The sequence below is a fragment of the Salmo trutta genome, chromosome 8 (genome assembly GCF_901001165.1).
Source record: "Salmo trutta chromosome 8, fSalTru1.1, whole genome shotgun sequence".
NCBI classification, from domain to species: Eukaryota; Metazoa; Chordata; class Actinopteri; order Salmoniformes; family Salmonidae; genus Salmo; species Salmo trutta.
Genome location: NC_042964.1, coordinates 38,006,810 through 38,027,663, shown reverse-complemented (window position 1 = coordinate 38,027,663; position 20,854 = coordinate 38,006,810). Strand labels below are relative to the sequence as shown.

At 44.1% G+C, this 20,854-nt stretch overlaps 1 protein-coding gene across 4 annotated transcripts; it reads left to right on the top strand.

Moving 5' to 3' along the window:
- Window positions 1-4,078: 4,078 nt before the first annotated feature.
- Window positions 4,079-18,608, top strand: LOC115198851 (inter-alpha-trypsin inhibitor heavy chain H5). 4 transcript variants are annotated; one of them, XM_029761196.1, is made up of 14 exons: window positions 4,079-4,292; window positions 4,400-4,444; window positions 5,036-5,199; window positions 5,840-5,950; window positions 7,010-7,281; window positions 10,447-10,616; window positions 11,033-11,149; window positions 12,514-12,685; window positions 13,191-13,503; window positions 14,478-15,160; window positions 15,313-15,366; window positions 17,298-17,414; window positions 17,528-17,905; window positions 18,055-18,608. In XM_029761196.1, the coding sequence occupies exons 1-14, from the start codon at window positions 4,161-4,163 to the stop codon at window positions 18,333-18,335; spliced, it is 3,009 nt and encodes a 1,002-aa protein (XP_029617056.1). In that variant the 5' UTR covers window positions 4,079-4,160; the 3' UTR covers window positions 18,336-18,608. The 4 variants fall into 4 exon arrangements, with proteins under 4 accessions (XP_029617056.1, XP_029617054.1, XP_029617057.1 ...); XM_029761194.1 differs by having other exon boundaries at window positions 7,007-7,281; XM_029761197.1 differs by lacking the exon at window positions 5,036-5,199.
- Window positions 18,609-20,854: the final 2,246 nt, after the last annotated feature.

Genomic DNA, 20,854 nt, shown 5'->3' with positions numbered 1-20,854 from the left:
CTGAGAGGACACACCTTACTATCCAGACCTCTGTCTCTGACATGCACTGCTGTCACATAGCAATAACAAATGCTACTATATTAGATATTTGTATTTTCCCAGTGTTATACAGTACACAAATCTTTGAAAATGTACATATACATTAATATTTCCCATAAAGAAATCTCAATTAAAAAAACACACACCACAATTTTTTAAATTATATTTAAATGTGTATTAAAATACTAATCTGATCTTATCGTTTGATTTAATTATGAGCAGTATAGGCACCAGGGTTGTGGTCAATTCCTTTTTTTGTTAGTCAATTTAGAAAGTAAACTGAAATTCCAATTCAATTTCAACTATCCTCATTGCCTTCTGTAAAATAAATTGGAATTGGAATTGGAATTGGAATTTCAGTGTACTCCTGAATCGACTGATTTAAAATGGAATTGACCCCAACCCTGGTAGGCACAGTTCAATCACAGTATCAATCAGAAAGACACAGGATGGTCATGGCTGCTGCCAACTGGTCTTCTGAGGTCAAATGCCACCTGCTCCGTGGGGGGGGGGGGGGGGGGGGGGGGTTGCTTGTCTGACAGTTTAATGAAAATCAGAGCTCTGAGCCTGACTTCCCTCTGTATACCGACCAGTGCGGAACTCTCGTCCCCTGCCAGGTGCTGGCTGGCTGTACTGGGAGATGAACCGCCCTATCTGACGTGACCAGTTCTTCAGCCACGACTCCTGTAGAACTACAGAGGAACTGTGTAATCCAAAAAATAAGACATGTAGCTAAGGAATAAATGTCAAGAATACACTGCTTTATCTCACTACTGTTTTTTGTTCTTTAAAGTTCATCTTCAATGTCCGCTGAAATGCGTTCGGAAACGTTTTCCACTCATTAAGAAATGTAAATGCACATTTCTGGAGGAAAAAAAGCACTTGAAAAAGAGACATCGAAAGCCACTTGAAATTGATTGAACACACACACACACCCACACACACACACACACACACACACACACACACACACACACACACACACACACACACACACACACACACACACACACACAGCAAGCGAACTACAATGCCAACTCAAAAGAAGTATTGCTCAGAAAATAAACAGCCCCTAAAACATCCTGTAACGTCTCAGCTGAAATGACAGAATGGCAGCATTTCCAGTCTGAGTAATGATAATGACAGAGTTTAATGTTAATCCAATGTAATTGTGTGCTGGGCCGGCATTATGGGCGGGCTCTAGGGGGCCTAGCCCGCCCTACCGTACCTCCTTGCCCGTACAAATAAAATATGTAAATATTGATCCTTTATTTGACCAAAACGCGCACCGATAGAAAGGCGCATCAATCTCACATAAAGCATCTAAACTAGCGAAACAGCGCCCCTCTGTCTCCATATGTGGAGACCATGTATCTGAAGCTATCTGGACAAAAGAAGAATGGCATGTCATACTTTTTCTGACCAGACAGCATCAGATACATGGGCTACATATGGTAAGACAGAGGGGCGCTGTTCTGCGCGCTAGTTTCAGAAGAGAGGATGAGGCGAAGTGAGAAGGCTCACTCTAGCCAAAATCTTTCCTTAATAAGCCCAATGCGTTTCTATGTGCATAATATACAGACCTAAGCTTGCCACCTACAGTCCCTTAATTTGGGACAACGACTCGCATTATTAGGACGGAGACATGAGCATCTCATCATTATACACAGATCACAATGTGTGAAGATAATGTGTCTTGAGCATAATTTTAAATGTTGCAACTAGAAGAAGGGGAGGGGTGTGTGGCGAAGAGATGAGCATCTTTCTCCAGAATGCATGCACTCAGCTCTCCAGAATGTACTCAGCTCTCCAGAATGTACTCAGCTATCCAGAATGTACTCAGCTCTCCAGAATGTGCTCTGCTGTCTCCTGCCAATTCTTGCACATTCATTGTTTCATTTTGTGAATTGTTTTCCCTTTGACTGGTTATTTTGATCAATTCCCTATTACATATGTAACCAGTAGGCTAGAAAGTGTACCATTAATCTCTGTCATTTGGTTACATTAATTACTCTTAATGCATGCATTACAGTAATGTATGGTTCTCATTCTCGGAGTGGAATGTTGTTTGCAAAATTCACAACCTGCTACAGTTGTGTGAAACAGGTTGGTTTATTTCATAGCTTAGGGCTTCCGAGTGGCGCAGCGGTCTAGGGCACTGCATCTCAGTGCTAGAGGTGTCACTACAGACCCTGGTTTGATTCCAAGCTGTATCACAACCAGCCGTGATTGGGAGTCCCATAGGGCGGCGCACAATTGGCCCAGCGTCGTCCGGGGTAGGCCGTCATTGTAAATAGAAATTTGTTCTTAACTGACATGCCTAGTTAAATAAATAACTGAATCATTTGAATGTAAACCGCCATATCTTACAAATGTTCTATAAATCTGTCCTGCAGAGTGTGCTGTCCTTTGGTTTGATATGCGTGTTTGGAAACGCTTCAGAGCTGTACACAAAAACTCATCCTCCTAAAACTTGAAAGAATTTTACAGGACAGTACTCATCCCCTTCACTCAAAATTCAGTCACAGAAGCAGCCGGACAAGGGGAAAGAAAATGAAAACAGACAGATCTGGGGACTCTTTTACTCCAACAGCCATTAGGTCGTATAATAGATAGTCTATCGGTCGCTCGAGTATATAGCATATTGCACTTTCACTTTAAATGTGTGGCTATAGCACTTTGAATGAATTCTATCGTGTAGTTTCTGTGTTTTCATGTTTTATGTACCGTCTTTTTACGCACATGACCAAATGAATTTCCCCCTGGTGGGATAATAAAGTTGATCTGAATCTGAGTCATTTTGGAGTTTTGCCAATTTTTGTTTCTCTGTCCTAATAACATTGAGGGAGTGTGAGCGCCTAAGCACGCCAACCTTCTGAGTTGATACAATGTTGCAGTTCACTAGCAATAGCTCAAATGAAGACATATAGAAAAGGAGTAGAGAGATGAATTAATGCGATTGATACCTGAATTTTAATAAGGATATTTTCGATGTTTTTATTTGTCAGCTTTATGCCTATGTATTTTACTTAGTTGACGATGGAAGTTATAGGCCTACTGCTGCATTGGCCTATAGGCTATCTCTGAGTTGTTCTGGGACCAGATTTTGGAGTTACTTTTTATTTTAGTGTCTACCACGTCCCCAGAGGCAAAATCTGGGGCGGCTCCATATCTATATCTTCCCAGGGTACACTAGCGGTTAAAGCTTTGGGCCAGTAACCGAAAGGTTGCTCGATCGAATCCCTGAGCTGACAAGGTAAAAATCTGTCTTTCTGCACCTGAACAAGGCAGTTAAGCCACTGTTCCCGGTAGGCCGTCATTGTAAATAAGAATTTGTTCTCAACTGACATGCCTAGTTAAATAAAGGTTAAATTTAAAAATATATATGTTTTGCCTCTGTGCCAAATGTGGTGCTTCTATCACAAAGTGCCCAATTGAGTCTACATTTTCAGCTTAGCCACACCACTAGTATACATTTCTCAATTCCTCCATATTAACACCGAAATCATACTAAATTGTGTTTTTGTCTGTAAATAGTTGCGTGACAAAGTCCTAAAATTTCAGAAGGATAAAATTCCTGTTTTGAAATTATGGTTTTGCTAAATTTACCAAAGTTTGCCCTTTTAAGGTTAAATAATGTTGCCTTTAAATAATTTTGACTTTGTGTCATATACTGCATAAGTGTACGCAATTTGTATTTTTAAATGCAGTTTTGAGAGTTCAAACGTGACAGTGACACTTGGCTAAATTAATCATTTTGCCCTTGAAGTGATTTGTTGGGGTGGAAGTGGAAGTGGGGTCAACTTCAAGGCGAGTAGTGAACGAAGACTATAGAGGTAATTGATGGCCTTTGGAGTGGCGTGCACATTGTAATAGCTGTGTGCCTGTGTGTGTGACCCGGGTCAGGCGCTTTTTCCCTCAGCTCCGGCCCCCGAGCCCCGACGAGACTAATCCAGTCGAGGGGGAAGACTCTCCATCTCTCTGCTGGTGGGCGTGCCGCTGCGAGTCAAGTGTCCTCAGTCATCCATCGTCTCACAAATTCGGTCACTCTAATCCGAACGACCCGCAGACTCAGTGCTCTGCACCCTGGAAATATGCGCTCATATTCGTTATTACTGTAAATGGATATGGACGTCAACATGCTGTTTTTGACTTTACTGATGTGTTACAATCCGTATGTTTTTGGACTGTTTGAGGATATTAATATTGAGGATGATCTTTCTCCTGACTTGACCGACTTTGATTTGGATATTGTGAGTGTCATTTCAACTCTGAACTATTTCATTTGACAACATTGATATATATTTTGAGGGCTTCATTAGAGCACTATTTAACAAATCCATTTTGTTTCCAATCTCAGTCTCCCCGTCGAGTGCCTCGCCAGGTGAAATCCATGCTTATTAAGGTAAAGAATACAAAGTTGAATGTCTTGACATTTCTGCCCTTGTGCATCTTTTGCGCTCTTGTGCGTCATTGTGTGTAGCCTAGGCTACTGTAGACTAAATATCAACCACATTCATTCTCAAAGAGATCTGCATGCTGCATACTGTTGTTCATTGATAACAATTGAAGAATATGTCAGAAAAAGTATTTCGTCTAAGCAGAGTAGAGGCATGGGTAGTTCAGCTCTGCAGTTTGTCATCCTCGAAAAACTCTCCTCGGGTGTGACACGCAGACCTGCCAAGCGCACCGGGCTGTACGCCAGATAAGTGGAAATCGCTGGACATCTATCCAGAAATACATTCCAAAATATTTTTAAATATCCCGCCAACGTGGTGATAGGAGTTTGGAACGATATGCCACTGGAAATGAACGGAATAGAACAGTGGCCAATGCGCAGCGTGTGCGTGAACGCGGTGCTGTGCTGTCCCATCGACGAGACATGAAAAACATCAATCACTGCCAGATTTAAATTAACCAAATGTATTACAAACCAATCAAACCTAAGGTATAAGCAATACACGTGAACCTAACATGTTGATGTCCAACCGTGTAGGAGACCAAACCGCATATCCAGGAGCTGTCGGTGAAGACCACCATTATCTCCCGATACGCCTTCACGGCGGTGTCGTGCACCATGCTCAACCGGCACTCCGCCGCCGCTGAGGGCGTCTTCCAGTTCCTGATCCCCAAGAACGCCTATGTCTCGAACTTTACCATGTAAGCGCCAAAACGCAACAGATGCGTAATTGCGCATTAGTATTTTTATTGTAGCCTAGATAGATGCTTCTGGGTAATAGATCATGTCATTCTGAGTCTAATGTGGTTCAGACTGTGTATACTGGTTGGAAGTGAACTACAATGGATCTTTTCCCTCTCAATTTATTTTGATGTCTTACTTATTTTCTCAGTTTATTGTTGTGTGATTAGTACTCCTCTTTGCCATTTTCTCCCTCTTCCCATGGCATGCCATTGTGGCCAGTCAATCATTGTATGGGTTTATGAGGGCTCTGTTGCTATGGGAGTGGTTAGTGTGGGGCCTGTGACTGTTCAATGGTGCAGAGGTCATTTACTGTGATGTGGTCACAAGCCTTCATTCATCTACATTTACTAGATTGTTCACTGGACTATGAGAGACAGTATAGTCCAGAAGCCTCTGAAGAAGCCTGTGAATTGCAACCTATGTCTTTGATATGTTTTCCTGTATAATTGTATGTATCACAGTAATATACGCCTACCACAATGAAATAAGGGTTTTTCTGTGATTCTTTGACAGAGTTTTGCCATGGATGGTTTACTTACTCTGGTGAGCCTTATCATCACCTCCACTCTTAACCCCTGACCTCTACCCTGAACACAGGATCATTGGGGGGCGTGTCTACCCCAGTGAGGTCAGGCCCAAGGAGAAGAAGGTCAAACAGGGGAAGGGCGGTGAGGCCAAACCCAAGAACAAGGAGGCAGGTGAACAGAGGTAAAGTGTGTGTGCTTGTGTGTGTGTGTGTGAGAGAGAGTGTGTTCTTGTGTGTGTGGCCAGTCACCAGTGTCTAACCTTGTCTGCCATTACAACTTCTAGAGTCCTCTAGAGTCACTAGCTACTACACTGCCAGTAGAAACAAGTTCATATATATATTTTATTGAACTGTTCCTGTTGAAAAACAATATCCCACATATAAATACAGTAATCTACACACACTTAGGGTAAAAAAAATGTTTTTTAGACACAAGTGTAAACTTAATGGAGTAAGGCCATTCAATGAGTTAGTCTGATGGTGCCGTCTGATGTCATCGGCCTCCACCTTGTTTTTGGGAACAATAGAGGAGCAATAGAGAACCAAAGAGGAAAGGCTTCTGTGCCTTTTCTTAAGTAAACCAGGTGTTAAATGAGGTGAAAAGGAGACTGGAGTGCGACTTCAAACACCATACTGACCATAGAACATGTGTTTCTGACCTGCCTGGGGTTGAGCAGCAGGGCTGGATTATTTTTTATTTTTTTATTTTACCTTTATTTAACTAGGCAAGTCAGTTAAGAACTCCAGAGCTCCAGAGCCTGGAAATGAAGAATTATTGTCACATAAATCTGTGACCAGTCTCTGACAGGAATAAATGACATCATGCTTCTACTTACCAGGCCATAAAATGACACTTTTAAAATGAAATCAGATTTACAGAGAGGGTATTCAAATTTCACAGAGAGGGATAGGGAGAGGAGAGTGATTGAAAGGGTAAAGGAGAACAGGAGGGAGAAAATAAAGAAGGAGGGAGAGATATAGATAGATAGAGGAATGGAAATGTTTATTGGATAGTTCAGAGGCTGAGTCCCATGAGGAGAGGTCCTGGCAGTCACTGCCTTTCCACACTGACGATGTCACCACTTGGAATGACTCATTCCCTACTCCTCCCTTTCCCCAACTATTTCTCTCCCTTTTTCTTTCCTCTATATTCTTCTTATTTTTTCCTCCATTCCTCCCCTCTCCTCTCCACCATCTCTCTCTCCTTCTCCCCTCTCTCCTCCTCTCTTCTCCCTCAGTAGCGCACCAGAGGTGGAGGTGTTCCGGATGGGGGCCAGTATCCCAGGGCGGAACCGGGCCATGTTCATGTTGACCTATGAGGAGCTGCTCCAGCGGAGGCTGGGGCGGTATGAGCATGTGACCAGCCTGAGACCTCTGCAGCTGGTCAGCCGTCTCAGTGTGGACGTCACCATTGTGGATCATTCCACCATCACCCACCTGGAGGTGCTGCCACTGCGCAACGGCAAGAGCAACACGGCAGTTGCCAGTGGTGCCAGTGCAGCGAAGACACCTGGTACAGTTTGAGTGTGGGATGTGTTGAGTCTGTGCTTTGTCCATACTAGGTGTGTATTCTGAAAGTATTCAGACCCTTTTAGTTTTTCCACATTTTGTTACGTTACAGCCTTATTCTAAAATGGATTAAATAAATATTGTTCCTCCTCAATCTACACACAATACCCCATAATGACAAAGTGAAAACAGGTTTTTAGAAATGCTTGCATATGTATTAAAATTTAAAAACAGAAATACCTTATTTACATACAGTTGAAGTCGGAAGTTTAGATACACCTTAGCCAAATACATTTAAACTCAGTTTTTCACAATTCCTGACATTTAATCCTAGTAAAAATTCCCTGTTTTAGGTCAGTTAGGATCACCACTTTATTTTAAGAATGTGAAATGTCAGAACAATAGTAGAGAGAATTATTTATTTCAGCTTTTACTTATTTCATCACATTCCCAGTGGGTCAGAAGTTTACATACAGTCAATTAGTATTTGGTAGCATTGCCTTTAAATGATTTAACTTGGGTCAAACGTTTCAGGTAGCCTTCCACATGCTTCCCACAATAAGTTGGTTGAATTTTGGCACATTCCTCCTGATAGAGTGGGTGTAACTGAGTCAGGTTTGTAGGCCTCCTTGCTCGCACACGCTTTTTCAGTTCTGCCCACACATTTTCTATAGGATTGAGGTCAGGGCTTTGTGATGGCCAATACCTCCAATACCTTGACTTTGTTGTCCTTAAGCCATTTTGCCACAGCTTTGGAAGTATGCTTGGGTTCATTTTCCATTTGGAAGACCCATTTGTGACCAAGCTTTAACTTCCTGACTGATGTCTTGAGATGTTGCTTCAATATATGCACATCATTTTCCTTCCTCATGAAGCCATCTATTTTGTGAAGTGCACCAGTCCCTCCTGCAGCAAAGCACCCCAACAACATGATGCTGCCACCCCCGTGCTTCACGGTTGGGATGGTGTTCTTCGGCTTGCAAGCCTCCCCCTTTTTCCTCCAAACATAACAATGGTCATTGTGGCCAAACAGTTCTATTTTTGTTTCATCAGACCAGAGGACATTTGTCCAAAAAGTACGATCTTTGTCCCCATGCGCAGTTGCACACCATAGTCTGGCTTTTTTATGGCGGTTTTGGAGCAGTGGCTTCTTCCTTGCTGAGCGGCCTTTCAGGTTATGTCGATTTAGGACTCGTTTTACTGTTCCTCCAGCATCTTCACAAGGTCCTTTGCTGTTGTTCTGGGATTGATTTGCACTTTTCGCACCAAAGTACGTTCATCTCTAGGAGACAGAACCCGTCTCCTGCCTGAGCGGTATGACGGCTGCGTGGTCCCATGGTGTTTATACTTGCGTGCTATTGTTTGTACAGATGAACATGGTACCTTCAGGCATTTGGAAATTGCTCCCAAGGATGAACCAGACTTGTGGAAGTCTACAATTTGTTTTCTGAGGTCTTGGCTGATTTCTTTAGATTTTCCCATGATGTCAAGCAAAGAGTTTGAAGGTAGGCCTTAAAATACATCCACAGGTACACCTCCAATTGACTCAAATTATGTCAATTAGCCTATCAGAAGTTTCTGAAGCCATAACATCATTTTCTGGAATTTTCCAAGCTGTTTAAAGGCCAACTTAGTGTATGTAAACTTCTGACCCACTGGAATTGTGATACAGTGAATTTTAAGTGAAATAATCTGTCTGCAAACAATTTTTGGAAAAATGACTATAGTTTGTTAACAAGACATTTGTGGAGTGGTTGAAAAACAAGTTTTAATGACTCCGACTTCAACTGTACGTATTCAGACCCTTTGCTATGAGACTCGAAATTGAGCTCAGGTACATCCTGTTTCCATTGGTCGTCCTTGAGATGTTTCTACAACTTGATTGGAGTCCACCTGTGGTAAATTCAATCAATTGAACATGATTTGGAAAGGCACACACCTGTCTATATAAGGTCCCACAGTTGACAGTGCATGTCAGAGCAAAAACCAAGAGGAGCTCAGGAGTTCCTCTGTGGAGATGGGAGAATCTTCCAGAAGGACAACCATCTCTGCAGCACTCCACCAATCAGGCCTTTATGGTAGAGTGAACAGAAGGAAGCCACTCCTCAGTAAAAGGCACATGACATCCCACTTGGACTTTGCCAAAAGGCACCTAAAGGACTCTCAGACCATGAGAAACAACATTTTCTGGTTTGATGAAACCAAGATTGAACTCTTTGGCCTGAAAGCAAAGTGTCACGTCTAGATGAAACCTGGCACCATCCCTACGGTGAAGCATGGTGGTGGAGGCATCATGCTGTGAGAGGTTTTTCAGTGGCAGGGATTTTGAGACTAGTCAGGATCGAGGGAAGATGAACGGAGCAAAGTACAGAGAGATCCTTGATGAAAACCTGCTCAGGACCTCAGACTAGGGCAAAGGTTCACCTTCTAACAGGACAACGACCCTAAGCACACAGCCAAGACAACGCAGGAGTGGCTTCGGGACAAGTCTCTGAATGTCCTTGAGTGGCCCAGCCAGAGACTGGACTTGAACCCGATCAAACATCTCTGGAGAGACCTGAAAATAGCTGTGCAGCGACAATCCCCATCCAACCAGACAGAGCTTGAAAGGATCTGCAGAGAAGAATGGGAGAAACTCCCCAAATACAGGTGTGCCAAGCTTGTAGCGTCATAGCCAAGAAGACTCGAGAATACAATTGCTGCCAAAGGTGCTTCAACACAGTACTGTGTAAAGTGTCTGAATACTTATGTAAATGTGATATTTCAGCTTTTTACAAAAATGTCAAAAAAGCTGTTTTTGCTTTGTCATTATGAGGTATTGTGTGTAGATTGATGAGGGGAAAAAACTATTTAATAAATGTTAGAATAATGCTGTAACGTAACAAAATGTGGAAAAAGTCAAGGGGTCTGAATATTAAGTGAATGCACTGTATCTAACATTAGAAATAGTTCTGTAGCGATATTGGCACCTCTGAAAATGCTTGGCCAATGCTCAAATGTTCAGATTCCAACTTAATCTATTTAACCTTCCTATGGGCAATGTTGAGCATCTCTAGTTTAGCACACCCTTCCCCACAAGCACACACACGTGCGCATGCACACGCACACGCACACACACACACACTTCCCAGCTTTATCTCACACACACTTAATGTTTCCCTCCCACCAGCCAAGCCTGCTCTTCCTGTTTCCACGGTGATCAAACAAAATAAGACGTTCTGTAGGATCACCTTCAGCCCAAACATCGTTCAGCAGGCTAAGATCACCACCAGCGGCATGCTGGGAGAGTTTGTGGTGCACTATGACGTGGAGAGAGAGCTGGGGATAGGAGATATACAGGTCAGATTTCACACACCAAAAACACACACACGCACACACACACATCCAACACTCCTGCAATTAGTGCAAATGTGTCATGCCATGACCAGACCTGTCCAGACATGGTAGATAGAAACATGTTTATAAACCATGTAGCTCCGCTTCACAGTATACATGAAAACTGCATGCATTAATCAAGGATCAAACAGGACAAATGCACATCTCTCTCATTCTCACACACACTCTCACACATCCTGGTCCCATTGCCTTCATCCACCGTCAACACATTCATTTTCCAGCACCATATCCACCCCCTCCCAGGTCACTCTACAACCACACCGCCAGTCCAGCAGCCCTGTGGACACTGTGTTGGTGGGCTCTGTTTTACTGCTCATGGCTACTGAGAACTGTCTAACTTTTCTCTGGTTCTCTCTCAGGTTCTGAACGGCCATTTTGTGCACTACTTCGCTCCCAAGGATCTGCCGGTGGTGCCCAAGAACGTGGTGTTTGTGATCGACACCAGCGCCTCTATGCTGGGGACCAAGATCAGACAGGTAACCAGTTACGGTCAAACCCTTCTCATCACACCATTGTCAACTGGGTCAAGATATCTTGTTCTCTCCTTCTCCTTTTTGTTGTTGTTGTTAAACATGGTTTCCTTCTGAATACAATGATCACACATATATATACTGTATAGCTTATGGGGAAATCTGTGGATTTTAATCAATTCCAGGTGGAGTCAACTTTAGTTTTACTTTAGTCCTTCACATCTCTGTGATCAAGCCTTAAAGATCCTGAGAGATCCTGAGTTAGTGTAGCAGCGGATGATGAATACGACCCCCAGTCCGCCCCCTCTCCGGTCTCTGGCGCAATACTCCCACACTGGTCTGGTAATATCAAAATCAGATCCTTCCTTCTGGGAGATTGCATTATTATCCCTCTGGTATCATCTGATACTTCATCTGAGCAGCTGCTCCACTGCAGATCCAGAAACCCAAAGACTTAGATTGGCAAAAACAGAAAAGAGAAACTGATTCATGCACACTGAAGAACTGGAAACATGCTCAACGTTCACTATTGTAGTTTGAATTGAATTGAATGCTATGGGGGAGAGGCGTCATTGTCTTTGGCATAAATGAAACACTCCAGATGACAGCATCATCTGGAGTGATCCCTTCCTCGTTCCCCTCCACCCCCAGTGGACCACTCTGTAGTGAACAAGTGGGCTTTGATCTCTCCCTACAATAGAGCACTCAGTCTGTCTATGGCTCTGAACCTTGCCCCCTACAGTCTATAGGCATCTGGTAACCCCTCTAACTCTATCACACCCACTCGACTACAGATTTCATATTCACTATTCATTTAGTAGGCTTTTCGTTCTGTGCAACTTCTAAACCGCAGTACAGTTGAGAAACAAGCTGTAGCATGGATACGGTAAATAGTTGTGGTGTGTGTGTTTACGTGCATGTGTGTGTGTGTGTGTGAGGGGGTGAGAGAAACAGTTTCTGAACTAAGGAACGGAATCTCACAGCTGTTTCAAAGGGCTGGGTCTTTGAGTGGCAGCGTCAGGTTAAGCCCAACCATTACAGAGTTATTAGCATGACAACAATACTGCTCACAAAAAAACATGACTAAAACATTACATCTTGGTAATTACCACGGTATTGGTGCTAACAGAAACCATGACCATGTGTGTTATAATAGCCTTTTGTGTGACAAGGTGTCTCTTCCTGTTGGGGAAAAGTTTTCCAGGCCTGTTTGGTTCGCTTGTGTGAACACAACTGAATAGACGGATTTTGCACCAAGGCAAAGGTATTACAATGATATCATTTGATTCATTGATGAAAGCAAAACAAAAAGTTCTCTCTCTCTCTCTCTCTCTCTCTCTCGCTCGCCCCTCTCCCTCCCTCTCTCTCAGACTAAGGATGCCCTGTTCACTATCCTGAGGGACCTGCGTCCAGGCGACCGGTTTAACTTTGTCAGCTTCTCTAACCGTATCAAGGTGTGGCAGCCCAACCGCCTGGTCCCCGTCACGCCTCTCAACGTCCGAGACGCCAAGAAGTTCATCTATATGCTCCAACCCACCGGAGGTGAGAGAGATAGAGACACAGCACTGCATTCTGGGATAGAGGAAGATTAGTTATTTCACTAATAGGCCTAATCAGAATAATTTAGGGGTGCTTATATTTGTCCTGTTACACACTTGTACAAGGGTGTAATGGAAATGTGTTTCTTGCATTTCCAACTTCCCCTGAGACAGCCCTAGGGAGTGGGGTCACAGTCAGCGTCACCATTGTCCGGCGCCGCTGGAGAAATTGGGGATAAATGCCTTGCTCAAGGGCACCGTTACATATATATCTGGAATTCAAACCAGCGTCCTTTTGGTTATTGGACCAGTGCTCTAACCTCGAGGTTTCCTGCCGCCCCATGGAGTTCTTTCTCTTACCCAACCCCCATTTTTGGCTGAACTGATATGACCGTTTTCTTTCCCTCATATCCCATTGGACAGATCACAATTATATACTCTTAGTTTGAGAATCACTACTAACCACTATTTCCCAAGATCAATCTCTCTCTCCATCTCTCCTCTACTAGGCACAGACATCAACAGTGGCATACAGACGGGCTCCTCATTGCTAAGCGGCTATCTGAACGTCGATCCGGACGCCAACCACAACAGTGTGTCTCTCATCATCTTCCTGACAGACGGGCGGCCCACGGTGGGCGAGCTGCAGTCTCCCAGCATCCTCAGCAACGCGCGGGCGGCGGTGAAGGAGCAGTTCTGTGTGTTCACCATCGGGATGGGGAACGATGTGGACTACAGGCTTCTGGAACGCATGGCCCTAGAAAACTGTGGGATGATGAGGAGGATACCTGAGGATTCAGATGCCAGCACCATGCTCAAAGGGTACGGGGGTGAGAGAGAGGGAGGGAGGGAGAGAGAGAGAGAGAGAGAGAGAGAGGGAGAGAGAGAGAGAGAGGGAGAGAGAGAGAGAGAGAGAGAGAGAGAGGGGGGGGGGAAGAGAGAGAGAGAGAGAGATGTTCAGTAGACAGATAGTACAGAGGAGAAGGCAGAAGTGGTTAGAATTGATTCATTATAATCAAATGGTATAGAGAAGGTCAGGGGGTGAGATAAAGGAATTGGAATGAGTGAAATAATAACCAATGATACACATACTGAGAGAAGGCTCTTCTTGAACTGCAATCTTTCAAACCAAACCAAACCAAACACACACACACACACACACGGCGACAGTCTTACTGGACACTTTTTTGAAGTGTTTGTTTAGTAGTGAGGGGAGGAATGTGTGTGACTGTGTGTTGTGAAAGGGCCGTCTGGGTATGTCTGAGGGGTTAATTGATAGCATCCTGAGATAATAACAGAGGAGAGACCTAGCTGAGCCAACACACAGTTAAAGAGGTGAGGAGGTTTACTGTGCTACGGTCCAAGGCCTGGCTGGAAAACCAACACATAACAAACACACACTGGTTGTGTCCAAAATGGCACCCCATTCCCTAATCCCTACATAGTGCACTCCTTTTGACCAGGAACCACGGGGTGACATTTGGAACGCAGGCATACTCTCCTTAATACATCAACGTCCCTAACCGGATCTCTGGGGGGGTGAGTGTGTGTACACAGTCACACAGATATTTGAGGCCCCTAGAACATATCAGAGAGTAGCACACACAATATCTTGATTCTTGTGTCTATGATACAGTGAAGTAGCTGAGGTATAGACCTCTACTGGGTGCTAGATTCTGGTAACACATATCATAACATTGGATGTTACGTCTATTCCCTCTTTCACTCTTCCATATCTCTCTCTCTCTCTCTCCCTCCCTCCATGTCCCTCCCTCCCTCCCTCTCTCTTCCTCTAGGTTTTATGATGAGATAGGCACTCCACTGCTCTCTGATATCAGGGTGAATTACACAGAGGACTCGGTCCAGTACGTCACCCAGCACCTCTTCACCAACTATTTCAACGGCTCAGAGATCGTCATCGCCGGCAAATTGACCAATCAAAGTGCAGACTCCCTGCACGTCCAGGTCACCGCCAGCAACAGCGACAAGAGCATCGTCCTGGAGACAGACGTGGCGTTACGGCAAAGGGAGGTGGAGACGGAGAGGCACGTGAAGGAGGCGACGGCCGGGGTGGGGTCAGGGGTCACAGGGGCGGGCACAACAGGATCAGTGGCGGATGATTTCGTGGAGCGCGTATGGGGTTTCCTGAGTGTGAAAGAGGGGCTGAGGTCCAGACTGAAGAGCCAGACCAGCAGGGAGAGAGAGGGACATACCCAGCAGGCGACTGACCTCTCCCTGACCTATCACTTCCTCACGCCCCTCACCTCCCTGGTGGTGGAAAAACCTCAGGTGCTGGCCGACGGAACCATGGCCAAGGACACACCCACCCCCACCCCTGTAACCACAGAGACAAATAAGAAGGCTGTTTCAGCCAATGAGCTGTCGGATGAGACGGAAGGGGAGGAAGACACGTCCCAGAGCTTGCACTTGATGAAAGACCAGCCGGGTGGACAGAGTTCCACAGTTTCCAAGACAACGGGTTAGCAGGCTTGAGGCTTTTGTTTCTGACTTAATCCGTTTGATCAAATGCTTCCTGTTATCGATGCCAATGCTAACAAATAGAACTGAGAGGAAGTATTGAACTATTGAAAACATATGACCTGTAAAAATCAAAGTCTGTTTTGTCTATAGGTAAAATTGTGAAGAGGCCAGCACAAAAATCTGTAACCATCTCCAAAACATCAGGTTAGTGGTTCTGAGGCTCTGTTAGAGGGAGTGGGACTGGAGAAAGGTACAGTACTCTCTCTACTCTCTGTGTGGGCGGACTTTAAGTTAGGAACCCAGTCAGACACACAGCAATCATTACAGACAGTTAAGGGGTATGAGATGTCTCTTTACTCTGAAACTGAACTACAGAATGTTTACAGGGGCTAATTGAAGTATCTGCACTGGGCCTGGGATTGGTACTGGGAAGTACTCACAAACACACACACACACACACACAGTCACGGGAATACACACACGTGCATGCACACACACACACACACACACACACACACACACACACACACACACACACACACACACACACACACACACACACACACACACACACACACACACACACACACACACACTGAGACTGAGAGAGAGGTCAGTAGACTGAAGAAGACATGTGAGATGACATCAATGACCCTGTCATTACTGCTGCTCTCTCATCTCCTGAATTTGCACTTAGCTCAGGTCTCACAGGCCCACTCAAAGCAGGAAACAACTAACAGCCTACAACAAACTGCCTACAACTAACTGCCTACAGCTAACTGCCTACAGCTAACTGCCGACAACTAACTGCCTACAGCTAACTGCCGACAGCTAACTGCCGACAACTAACTGCCTACAACTAACTGCCTACAGCTAACTGCCTACAGCTAACTGCCTACAGATCACTGCCGACAACTAACTGCCGACAACTAACCGCCTACAACTAACTGCCTACACCTAACTGCCTACAGCTAACTGCCTACTGCTAACTGCCTACAGTTAACTGCCGACAGCTAACTGCCGACAGCTAACTGCCTACAGCTAACTGCCTACAACTAACTGCCTACAACTAACTGCCTATAACTAACTGCCGACAACTAACTGCCTACAACTAACTGCCTACAACTAACTGCCTACAACTAACAGCCTACAACTAACTGCCTACAACTAACTGCCTACAGCTAACTGCCGACAACTAACTGCCTACAACTAACTGCCTACAACTAACTGCCTACAACTAACTGCCTACAACTAACAGCCTACAACTAACTGCCTACAACTAACTGCCTACAGCTAACTGCCGACAACTAACTGCCTACAACTAACTGCCTACAACTAACTGCCTACAGCTAACTGCCTACAACTAACTGCCTACAACTAACTGCCTACAACTAACAGCCTACAACGAACTGCGCCGACAGCTAACTGCCTACAGCTAACTGCCTACAGCTAACTGCCTACAGCTAACAGCCTACAACTAACTGCCTACAACTAACTGCCTACAACTAACTGCCTACAACTAACTGCCTACAACTAACAGCCGACAACTAACTGCCTACAACTAACTGCCTACAACTGACAGCCTACAGCTAACTGCCTACAACTAACTGCCTACAACTAACTGCCTACAACTGACAGCCTACAACTAACTGTCTACAATGTACAGCCTACACTGGTATCTGGTGATATCTGATTATACATACAGTATAGTCATTTGTGCTTCACACCCACAGATATATACAGAAACGTGTATTTATCAGAACTGGGTTCAAATACTATTTCATGTATTTCAACTACTATTTCATGTATTTCAACTACTATTTCCAAACAAGTATTCATATCCTCAAATATACGGACTCCCTTGCATTTAACCCAGGTATTTGAAAAAAGCATTTAAATAAATACCTTTCAAATACAATTTGGTCGACTATTTGATTTTTACAAATAATTATTCAGATACTCAAATAAAAGTACTTGTTTTGGCTGTGTATTTGAAATTTAATACATTTCAAATACTGCAATACACATGTATTTGAATCCAGGTATGCATAGATGTACTATTTTCTCATATTCCCTCATATTCAATACCAGTGTCTCTCTATCCCATCTCTCACACACCAACCCCCTTGCCACAGCGGACGGCGATCCCCACTTTGTGGTGGAGTTCCCCCTCAGTAAACTAACTGTGTGTTTCAACATCAACGGAGAGCCAGGACACATTCTCAGAATGGTATCTGACCACAAGCACTCTGGTAAGACTGTCCTCAAGAGATTATAACTTTATGTTAGATGTTCAGTTATGTGTTTTCATATGATTCATGTGGTCTATTTGTGTGTGCGGTCATGCGTGTGTATGTGAGTCTAGGTGTGACAGTAAACGGTAAGCTGATAGGCGCCCCGGCGCCAGCGGGCAGCCACAAACAGCAGAGGACATACTTCAGCACCATTACCATTGTGGTGAACCGACCCAAACGTTCCTACATCGAGGTCACCCCCAAGAAGGTCATTCTGGATGGACGTGACCGCCTGGTCCTGCCCTGCGACACCACAGTCTCTGTGGAGAGTGGCGAGCTTGCAGTGACGATAGTGGGAAAGTCCACCGTGACCGTAACCATAGGAAGAACGATTAGTTTCGTCATACTGGTGCATCAGTACAAGAACCCTGCTCCCTATCAGAGAAACCACCTGGGATTTTACATCTCCAACAGCAAAGGGCTGTCACATGACTGTCATGGACTACTGGGTAGGTATCAAAAACTACTAGTGGAAGGTGGGATGTGGGGGAAGGGGTCTTGAGCCGAAATGGAATTAGGCCCTAGTGAGGATTACCATTGGTTTGCCTATAGCTCTGTGGTTCTGTTCCATTCTGACCCTCTGTGATTCTACTTCCAGGTCAGTTCCTGTATGAGGAAGTGGGACTCGCAGAGCTTCCTGGCAATGCCACGGCAACAGGAGACAACAGCACGTTTGAACGGTCACACATCCTGAAGGTCAAAGGGCGTTCAGTGCCGGTGGTCCAGAAGACCCGGCGTATCTACAGCGGACGTCAGAGCGTGGACTGCTGGTTCGCCAGAAACAACGCAGCCAAGCTGATCGACGGAAAGTATGACGATTACGTGGTGTCACACCTATTCGACATGGGCGATTGGACCCACGGAAGTAACGGAGCCTGAGACAGGAGCCAATAAGGAGCCATCAATGAACTTGTCCCGCCCACACAGAAACTAAAACCCCAGGTACAGCTACATGCTCTTTTCAAACCCTCTGACGCTAAACCTCTAAATCAGCTTTCTTTTTGACCCACATACTCACACTCCAAACACTACTCTACTACCCATAGTGTTAGATAGAGGACTCATCTTTCTATCTGTGCCATATACAGTTGAAGTCGGAAGTTTACATACACTTAGGTTGGAGTCATTAGAATTCGTTTTTCAACCACTCCACAAATTTCTTGTTAACAAACTGTAGTTTTGGCAAGTCGGATAGGACATCTACTTTGTGCATGACACAAGTAATTTTTCCAACAATTGTTTACAGACAAATTATTTCACTTATAATTCACTGTATCACAATTCCAGTGGGTCAGAAGTTTACATACACTAAGTTGACTGTGCCTTTAAACAGCTTGGAAAATTCCAGAAAATAATGTCATGGCTTTAGAAGCTTCTGATAGGCTAATTGACATCATTGGAGGTGTACCTGTGGATGTATTTCAAGGCCTACCTTCAAACTCAGTGCCTCTTTGCTTGGCATCAGGCAAAAATCAAAACAAATCAGCCAAAACTTCAGATAAAAAAGTCTGGTTCATCCTTGGGAGCAATTTCCCAACGCCTGAAGGTACCATGTTCATCTGTACAAACAATAGTATGCAAGTATAAACACCATGGGACCACGCAGCCGTCATAACGCTCAGGAAGGAGAGGGGTTCTGTCTCCTAGAGATGAACGTACTTTGGTGCGAAAAGTGCAAGTCAATCCCAGAACAGCAAAGGACCTTGTGAAGATGTTGGAGGAAACCGATACAAAAGTATCTATATCCACAGTAAAACGAGTCCTATATCGACATAACCTGAAAGGCCGTTCAGCAAGGAAGAAGCCACTACTCCAAAACCGCCATAAAAAAGCCAGACTACGGTTTGCAGCTGTGCAGCTGCACATGGGGACAAAGATCGTACTTTTTGGAGAAATGTCCTCTGATCCGATGAAATAAAAATAGAACTGTTTGGCCATAATGACCATTGTTATGTTTGAAGGAAAAAGGGGGAGGCTTGCAAGCCGAAGAACACCATCCCAAACATGAAGCACTGGGGTGGCAGCATTATGTTGTGGGGGTGCTTTGCTGCAGGAGGGACTGGTGCACTTCACAAAATAGATGGTTTCATGAGGAAGGAAAATTATGTGGATATATTGAAGCAACATCTCAAGACATCAGTCAGGAAGTTAAAGCTTGGTCGCAAATGGGTCGTCCAAATGACAATGACCCCAAGCATACTTACAAAGTTGTGGCAAAATGCCTTGAGGACAACAAGGTCAAGGTATTGGAGTGGCCATCACAAAGCCAGCTCTGTCAGGAGGAATGGGCCAAAATTCTTCACCTAACTTAACTTACCAGACTTAGAAGCTTGTGGAAGGCTACCCGACATTTTGACCCAAGTTAACAATTTAAAGGCAATGCTACCAAATACTAATTAAGTGTATGTAAACTTCTGACCCACTGGGAATGTGATGAAAGAAATTAAAGCTGAAAGAAATTATTCTCTCTACTATTATTATGACATTTCACATTCTTAAAATAAAGTGGTGATCCTAACTGACCTAAGACAGGGAATTGTTACTAGGATTAAATGTCAGGAATTGTGAAAAACTGAGTTTAAATGTATTTGGCTAAGGTGTATCTAAACTGTAGCGTCTGTGACATCATGGGCAGTGCCATTGACGCTATCTCCATTTTAAAGTAGTCAATTTTCTTCTTCACAATTGGCTGATCCCTCCTAATGACCCAGTAGGACATGACTCCAACTGGGTCACCAGGAGGAATCAGCTAATGAAGTTGGAAGTCCCACCCAGTTGACTACATTAAAATGGTGCAAGCCCTCAATAGCACAGTCCATTCTAACACAGCCTTTTGGCTACTAGAGGCCTCTATCATTTTCTATGCTACTACCCCATCCACCCATCCACCTCCAACCATGTCTTTCAATCCACTTCCAGTTGCCTACTTCCTGTTTTTTCCTCAGGAGCACCTGCACTGAATAACCAACCATCAATATTCTTGAATATATTTTTGTACTATTTTTAATATAAATGTAATAAGGACATTGTTTGACGTGTATCGTTTTATACTGTCATTTTGTACTTGTAAATATAACCTTTATTGAACCGGATGAATTTTTTTGTGTGTAAAAGAAGTAAAACATGAAAACAATATTTATTTGTAAAGATCAACTTTTTTCTGAACAGCTCTAGATTGTGAGAACACTTGAAACATAATACTAACATTACAAAGTAAACAGTTCTATGAAAGTAACTAACAGTTAACACAAACATTTAGTATAAGTATGTGGCCCAAGCAGGAATCACACCCAAAACTAGTACTGTGCTCCATCCTACTGAGTTAATCCCATCAGGGCTTTAAACAATGTCCTCATGTTCTTAGAGCTCTTATTCACGGTAAACACTGCTCAATCGGG

What these genes read in the sequence shown, in the direction of transcription:
- LOC115198851 (XM_029761194.1), top strand. Translation starts at nt 4,161, where the DNA reads ATGGATATGGACGTCAACATGCTGTTTTTGACTTTACTGATGTGTTAC. An exon ending in CAGTGCAGCGAAGACACCTG is followed by an intron (nt 7,282 to 10,446) that starts GTACAGTTTGAG and finishes CCCTCCCACCAG; the next exon opens with CCAAGCCTGCTCTTCCTGTT. An exon ending in TGGGGACCAAGATCAGACAG is followed by an intron (nt 11,150 to 12,513) that starts GTAACCAGTTAC and finishes CCTCTCTCTCAG; the next exon opens with ACTAAGGATGCCCTGTTCAC.